Below are 7,930 nucleotides of genomic sequence, written 5' to 3' on the forward strand. Positions count from 1 at the left end.
TTTGGGGTCCCTGAGGTGTTTTGTGGTGCCCTAGAGCAGTTTTGAGTACCTGAGGCATTTTGGGGGTCCTGAGGCGTTTTTGGGGTCCCCTGCGGTGTTTTTGGGGTCCCTGGAGCAGTTTGGGGTCCTTAAGGCGTTTTTGGGGTGCTCCTGGAGCAGTTTTGGGGTCCCCTGAGCAGTTTTGGGATCCCTGAGGTGTTTTTGGGGTCCCTGAGGCAGTTTTGGGGTCCCTGAGGTGCTTTGGGGTCCCCAAGGCCAGTTTGGGGTGCCTCGGGCAGTTTTGGGGTCCCTGCGCAGTTTTAGGGTGCCCTGAGGCAGTTTGGGGTCCCTGAAGTGTTTTTGGGGTGCTCCTAGAGCAGCCTTTTTTGGGGTCTCCTGAGGCAGTTTTTGGGGTCTCTGAGGTGCTTTGGGGTCCCACAGGAGGGGTGGAGCTCTTGGACATCACGACCATCCGGGACACCCGTGCGGGACGCTTCGCCGCGCCCCAAGGTGGGGACCCCAAAATTGGGGAGACCCCAAAATCGGGGGACCCAAAATCGGGGGACCCCAAAATCAGGGAGTGGGGGCTGGGGGACCCCAAAAACAATGGGGAGCTGGGGACCCCAAAATCAGGGGGTGGGGCTGGGGACCCCGAAACAATGAGGAGGGCTGGGGACCCTGAAACAACAGGGAGGGCTGGGGACCCCAAAATCGGGGACTGGGGGTTGGGGGACCCCAAAACAATGGGAGGGTTGGGGACCCCAAAACAATGGGGAGGGGCTGGGGACCCCAAAATTGGGGGCTGGGGACCCCAAAATTAGAGGAGGGGCTGGGGACCCAAAATCAGGGGGTGGGGGGGCTGGGGACCCCAAAATCGAGGGGCTTGGGGGGGCTGGGGACCCCAAAAACAATGGGGAGGGCGGGCAGGACCCCAAAATCCCGAGGGCTGGGGGGCTGGGGGACCCCAAAAACAATGGGAAGGGTTGGGGACCCCAAAACAACTGGGGACACCCCAAAACCGGGGGCTGGAGGAGGGATGGGTTCCAGGACCCCCCAGACCTGGGGGTTTTGGGGTCCCTGGGGGGTATTTTGAGGTACAGTTTGGGGAGTCTCTGGGTACATTTTTGGGGTCTCTGGTTACATTTTGGGGTCTCTGCTCTGTTTTGGGGTGCAGGACCCCCGGGCCGGTGAAGCCCTGGGTTTTGGGGTCCTAGGGGTCCCTGGGGGGGTATTTTGGGGTACATTTTGGGGTCTCTGAGCACGTTTTGGGGTCTCTGGGTACATTTTGGGGTGCAGGACCCCCGCAGCCGTGAGGCCCTGGGTTTGGGGTCCTAGGGTCCCTGGGGTGTGTTTTTGGGGTCTCTGGTTACAATTTTGGGTCTGTGCTGTGTTGTGGGGTTCAGGACCCCGGAGCCGTGAAGCCCTGGGTTTTGGGGTCCCTGGGGTCCCCCTCCCCAGCGCCTCCTGACCGTGGTGCACGGACCCGACATGGATCAACCTCACCTTCCTCAACTCGTGGCCGTCCAGGACGACGTGGCCAAGGTGGGGAGAGGAGGGCTCAGGGGGCTCTGGGGGTCTGGGGGCTCTGGGGGGTCTGGGGAGCTCTGGGTGCCCGTTTTGGGGTCCCAGGGAGTTTGGGGGTCCCGGGGTGTCCCTGGGAGGAGTTTGGGAGTCCTTGGGTGGGGTTGGGGGTCCTTGGGAGGGCTTTGGGGGTCCCTGGGTGGGTTTTGGGGAGTCCCTGGGTGGGTTTAGGGGTCCCTGGGTGGGTTTGGGGGTCCCAGAGTGGGTTTTGGGGGTCCCTGGGAGGGTTTTGGGGGTCCCTGGGTGGGTTTGGGGGTCCTGGGTGGGTTTTGGGGGTCCCTGGGAGGGTTTGGGGGTCCTTGGGTGGGGTTTGGGGTTCCCTGGGTGGGTTTGGGGGTCCCTGGGAGGGTTTGGGGTTCCCTGGGAGGTTTTGGGGTCCCTGGGAGGGTTTGGGGGTCCCTGGATGGGTTTGGGGGTCCCTGGGGGGGTTTGGGGGTCCCTAGATCCCATTTTGGGAGTCCTTGAGGGTTTTAGGGGGTCCCCAGGATGGGTTTTGGGGGTCCCTGGGTGGGTTTGGGAGTCCTTGGGTGGGTTTGGGGTCCCTGGGTGGGTTTTGGGGGTCCCTGGGTGTGTTTGGGGGTCCCTGGGTGGGTTTGGGGGTCCCTGGGCAGGTTTGGGGGTCCCTGGGAGGGTTTGGGGGGTCCTGGATGGGTTTGGGGGTCCCTGGGTGGGTTTTGGGGTCCCTGGGAGGGTTTTGGGGTCCCTGGGAGGTTTTGGGGTTCTGACACCCCCTCCCTCAATTTTAGGGGTCCCCAGGTGTGGACGAGACGAGGCTGTTCCAGCTGGCCATGAACATCCTGGCCAGGAACAGCTCCAGGAACACCTACCTGAGGAAGGCGTGGTATCCCAAAACCCCCAAACCCATCACCCCAAAACCCCAAAACCCCCAAACACCCCACAAAACACCCAGAATCGATCCCTAGAACCCCAAAACACCCCAACACCCACCTGAGGAAGCGTGAGTACCCCAAAAACTACACCCCAAAACTGAGCCCCAAAACAGCCCCAAAACCACCCCAAAAACACCTCAAAATCATCCTGAACCCTAAAACCCCAACACCCACCTGAGGAAGGCGTAGGTACCCCAAAAACACCCCAAAACCACCCCAAACCCCCAAAACCAGCTCAAAATCATCCCTGAACCCCAAAACCCCAGCACCCACCTGAGGAAGGCGTGGGTACCCCAAAACACCCCAAAATGGCCCCAAAACCCCCCAAAACCACCCCAAAATCATCCCTGAACCCCAAAACCCCAACACCCACCCTAGGAAGGCGTGGGGACCCAAAACCCCAAAGACCCCAAAACCACCCCAAAGCCTTCCCTGGACCCCTCATTCCTCCCCTCTTCCCAAACCCCTCTGGGGCTCCTTCCCCAAATTTGGGTCCCCTCTACCTCAGTTTAGGGTCCCTCGATTTGGGGTCCCCCAGATTTGGGGTCCCCTCTCCCAGATTTGGGTCCCAATTTGGGGTCTCTGCCCCAGATTTGGGGTCCCCCAGATCCTTGGGGTCCCCTCAGATTTGGGGTCCCTCTGCCCCAGATTTGGGTTCCCCAATTTGGGGTCCCCAGGGTCCTGCCCCCAGGTACACGAAGCTGACCCTGCAGGTGAACCAGGAGGAAAGATCCCGGTTAAGAAGTGAGTGACCCCAAATTGGGCTAAACCCCCAAACAGGACCCCCAGAGTCAGGGACCCCCCAAAACCCCTCCCCACCTCCTCCCCAAATTTTGGGGTCCCCCCCTTCTCCCCCTCCCCTTTTTTCTGCTTTCCTGAAGTCCCCAAAGCCCCCTAGGCCCCCAAATTTTAGGGGACCCTTTTTGGGTTGCCCTGAATTTCTTGGGACCTCCCCCAAAAAATTCAGGGGTTCCCCCTCCACCCCCAAATTTTGGGGTCTCCTCTTTCCTCCTCCCTTTCTTTTCCCCTTCTTCCTGGTGACCCCAAACCCCCCTGAGTTCCCTCCTTTTGGGGACCCTTTTATTGGGGGTCCCTGAATTTCTGGGGCTCCCCGGAGGTTTGGGGTCCCCGACCCTCAGGGACCCCCCAAAATGTGGGGTGCCCCTGGCAGCATCCTCAAGATGTTCTCGGCCGACAAAGAAGAGGGTGGAGACGGCGCTGGAGTCGTGCGGGCTCAGCTGCACCAGGGTAGGGACCCCAAATCGGGGACCCCAAAATCACTGACCCCAAAATCACTGACCCCCCAAAAATCACTGACTCCCAAAAACCAGGAACACCCCAAAATCGGGCTCAGCTGCACCAGGGTGAGGCCCCCAAAATCACGGACCCCCCAAAATCAGTGGACCCCAAAATCGGGCTCAGCTGCACCAGGTAGGGACCCCCCAAGTTGGGACCCCCAAAATTGGGCTCAGCTGCACCAGGGTAGGGACCCCAAAAATCACTGACCCCCCAAAATCACTGACCCCCAAAATCGGGCTCAGCTGCACCCGGGTAGGGACCCCCAAAATGGGGACCCCCAAAATCGGGCTCAGCTGCACCAGGTAGGGACCCCAAAAATCGGGGACCCCCAAAAACAAACAGGGACCCCCAAAATCACTGACCCCCAAAATCGGGCTCAGCTGCACCGGGTAGGGACCCCAAAACGGGACACACTAGGGACCCCAAAATCACTGACCCCCAAACAAACAGGGACTTCAAAATCAGTGGACACCCCAAAATCGGGCTCAGCTGCACCCGGGTAGGGACCCCAAAACAGGGACCCCCAAAAATGGGGACACCCAAAATCACTGACCCCCAAAATCGGGCTCAGCTGCACCGGGTAGGGACCCCAAAATCACTGGACCCCCAAAACAAACAGGACCCCCAAAATCACTGGACCCCCAAAATCGGGCTCAGCTGCACAGGGTAAGGGACCCCAAATGGGGACCCTCCCAAAATCGGGCTCAGCTGCACCAGGGTAGGGACCCCAAAATTGGGGACCCCTCCCCAAAATCGGGCTCAGCTGCACCAGGGTAGGGACCTCCCAAAATCAGGGACCCCCAAAATCAGGCTCAGCTGCACCAGGGTAGGGACCCCAAAAACAGGGACACCCTAAAAATAGGACCCCCAAAATCACTGACCCCCAAAAACAAACAGGACCCCCAAAAATCAGGGACACCCCAAAATCGGGCTCAGCTGCACTCGGTAGGACCCCAGAAACAGGGACCCCAAAATCAGAGACCCCCAAAACAAACAGGACCCCCCAAAATCACTGACCTCCCAAAATCGGGCTCAGCTGCACTCGGGTAGGGACCCCAAAATCGGGACCCCCATTTTTAGAGCTTCCCCCATTTTTAGGGTTTCCTCCATTATTTGGGGTTCTCCTCCATTATTTGGGGTTCCTCCATTATTTGGGGTTCCCCATTATTTGAGGCTTCCCCCATTTTTAGGGTTCTCCTCCATTGTTTGGGATTTTCATCCCATTTTTAGGGTTCCCCCATTTTTAAGGTTCTCCTCCATTATTTGGGGTTCTTCTCCATTATTTGGGGTTCCTCATTTTCAGGGCTCTCCTCCATTATTTGGGATTTTCACCCCATTTTTAAGGTCCCCCCCATTTTTTAGGGTTCTCCCCCATTATTTGGGGTTCTCCCCCATTTTTTAGGGTTCTCCTCCATTATTTGGGGTTTCCCCATTTTTAGGGTTCTCCTCCATTATTTGGGGTTCTCCCCATTTTTGGGGTTCCTCCATTTTTAGGGCCCGTTCTTTGGGGGAAGGTTTTTCCTCCCCTCATTTCTGGATCTTCTCCCCCTCCCCCTCCCTGTTTCCCCCTGATTTTTGGGGGGTGTTCCTGAGTAGTTTGGGGGCCCCTTTGGGGTGTTTCTGAGCAGTTTGGGGGCTCCTTTGGGGTGTTCTTGAGCAGTTTGGGGGCTCCTTTGGGGTGTTCTTGAGCAGTTTGGGGGTTCCTTTGGGGTGTTCTTGAGCAGTTTGGGGGCTCCTTTGGGGTGTTCTTGAGCAGTTTAAGGGCTCCTTTGGGGTGTTCCTGAGCAGTTTGGGGGCTCCTTTGGGGTGTTCTTGAGCAGTTTGGGGGTTCCTTTGGGGTGTTCCTGAGCAGTTTAGGGGGCTCCAGGAGGTGTTCCTGAAGCAGTTTGGGGGTTCCAGGGGGTCTCTGGGGGTGCTGAGGACCCTCCCCAATGTTTGGGGTCCTGCAGGGCGAGGCCATTCCCCCCGAAATGTTCCCATTGGAGACGTTCCGGCGCTTCCTGAGCAAGCTCTGCCTGCGGCCCGACCTGGACAAGATCCTGCTGGAGATGTGAGACCCCAAAAACGGCCTTTGGGGGCCTGGGGGTTGGGGTCACCCCAGGGGGTTTGGGGTCACCCTGGGGAGTTTGGGGTCACCCTGGGGGCTAGGATGCCCAGGGGTTTGGGGTCACCCCAGGGGGGTTTGGGGTCACCCTGAGGGGGTTTGGGGTAACCCCGAGGGGATTTGGGGTCACCCTGAGGGGGTTTGGGGTAACCCCGAGGGGATTTGGGGTCACCCTGGGGGGGTTTGGGGTCACCCCGGGGGGGTTGGGGTCACCCTGGGGGGATTTGGGGTAACCCCAGGGGGGTTTGGGGTGCCCAGACCCCCCAGTTGAGGCTCTGGGGAAGCCCCACGGGGTCAGGGTCCCCCCTGGGTGAGTTTTGGGGTTTCCATTGGGATATTTTGGTTTCTGTGGGATATTTTGGGGTTCCCCCGTGTTTTTTGGGGTGCCCTGACCCCGTTTTCCCAGGGGGCTGGCAGGGAAGCCCCACGGGGTCAGGAGCACACCTGGGTGTGGTTTTGGGTTCCACTGGGATATTTTTTGGGTTCTGTTGGATATTTTTGGGTTCCTTTGGGATATTTTGGGGTTCCCCCATGTTTTTTGGGGTTCCTGACCCCATTTCCCCAGGGGGCTGGCAGGGAAGCCCTACCTGAGCCGGGAGCAGCTCCGGGACTTCATCAACACCCGGCAGAGGGACCCGCGGCTCAACGAGGTTCTGTTCCCACCCCTGAGCCCCGAGCAGGCCCAGACCCTGATCGAGCGCTACGAGCCCAACCCCTGCTTCAGGGACAGGGGTAAGGATGGCATGGGGACAGCAGGGACAGGGACAGCAGGGACAGGGATGGGGACAGGGACAGACCCTGATCGAGCGCTACGAGCCCAACCCCTCCTTCAGGGACAGGGGTAAGGATGGGACAGGGGGGGACAGGGACAGGGACAGGGACAGGGATGGGGACAGGGGGACAGCAGGGACAGGGGTAAGGATGGGATGGGGACAGGGGATGGGGACAGGGACAGGGGGACAGCAGGGACAGGGACAGGGATGGGGACAGGGGGACAGCAGGGACAGGGGTAAGGATGGGATGGGGACAGGGGATGGGGACAGGGACAGGGGGACAGCAGGGACAGGGACAGGGATGGGGACAGGGACAGGGGGACAGCAGGCCCAGACCCTGATCGAGCGCTACGAGCCCAACCCTTCCTTCAGGGACAGGGGTAAGGATGGGACAGGGACAGGGACAGGGATGGGGACAGCAGGGACAGGGATGGGGACAGGGACAGGGACAGGGACAGGGACAGGGATGGGGACAGGGACAGGGACAGACCCTGATCGAGCGCTACGAGCCCAACCCCTCCTTCAGGGACAGGGGTAAGGATGGGATGGGGACAGGGATGGGATGGGGACAGGGACAGGGACAGACCCTGATCGAGCACTACGAGCCCAACCCCTCCTTCAGGGACAGGGGTAAGGACAGGGGGGGACAGGGACAGGGGTAAGGATGGGACAGGGACAGGGGGACAGCAGGGACAGGCCCTGATCGAACCCAACCCCTCCTTCAGGGACAGGGGTAAGGACAGGGGGGGACAGTGGGGGACAGGGACAGGGGGACAGCAGGGACAGACCCTGATCGAGCGCTATGAGCCCAACCCCTCCTTCAGGGACAGGGGTAAGGATGGGACAGGGGTATGGATGGCATGGGGACAGGGATGGGGACAGCAGGGACAGGGATGGGGACAGGGACAGGGACAGGGACAGGGGTAAGGATGGGATGGGGACAGGGGGACAGCAGGGACAGGGAGGGGGACAGCAGGGACAGGGACAGACCCTGATCGAGCGCTACGAGCCCAACCCCTCCTTCAGGGACAGGGGTAAGGATGGGATGGGACAGGGGTATGGATGGGACAGGGACAGGGGTATGGATGGGACAGGGACAGGGGTATGGATGGCATGGGGACAGGGACAGGGACAGACCCTGATCGAGCGCTACGAGCCCAACCCCTCCTTCAGGGACAGGGGTAAGGACAGGGGGGGACAGGGTATGGATGGCATGGGGACAGCAGGGACAGGGACAGGGACAGGGACAGGGATGGGGACAGGGACAGGGACAGGGATGGGGACAGGGACAGGGACAGGGACAA

General features: G+C 60.2%; 1 protein-coding gene across 1 annotated transcript; it reads left to right on the forward strand.

Annotated features, from left to right (window-relative positions):
* Positions 1-1,467: 1,467 nt before the first annotated feature.
* LOC126637155 (1-phosphatidylinositol 4,5-bisphosphate phosphodiesterase beta-3-like) lies at positions 1,468-6,585 on the forward strand (the record flags this gene model as incomplete). The annotated part of the gene is made up of 6 exons (XM_050310092.1): positions 1,468-1,521; positions 2,307-2,398; positions 3,142-3,194; positions 3,622-3,698; positions 5,699-5,799; positions 6,419-6,585. Coding segments are annotated over exons 1-6 (544 nt in total), but the record flags the coding sequence as incomplete, so codon positions are not given.
* Positions 6,586-7,930: the final 1,345 nt, after the last annotated feature.

This window comes from Myiozetetes cayanensis, unplaced genomic scaffold, assembly GCF_022539395.1.
Source record: "Myiozetetes cayanensis isolate MyiCay16 unplaced genomic scaffold, myiCay2020 scf1461, whole genome shotgun sequence".
NCBI lineage: Eukaryota > Metazoa > Chordata > Aves > Passeriformes > Tyrannidae > Myiozetetes > Myiozetetes cayanensis.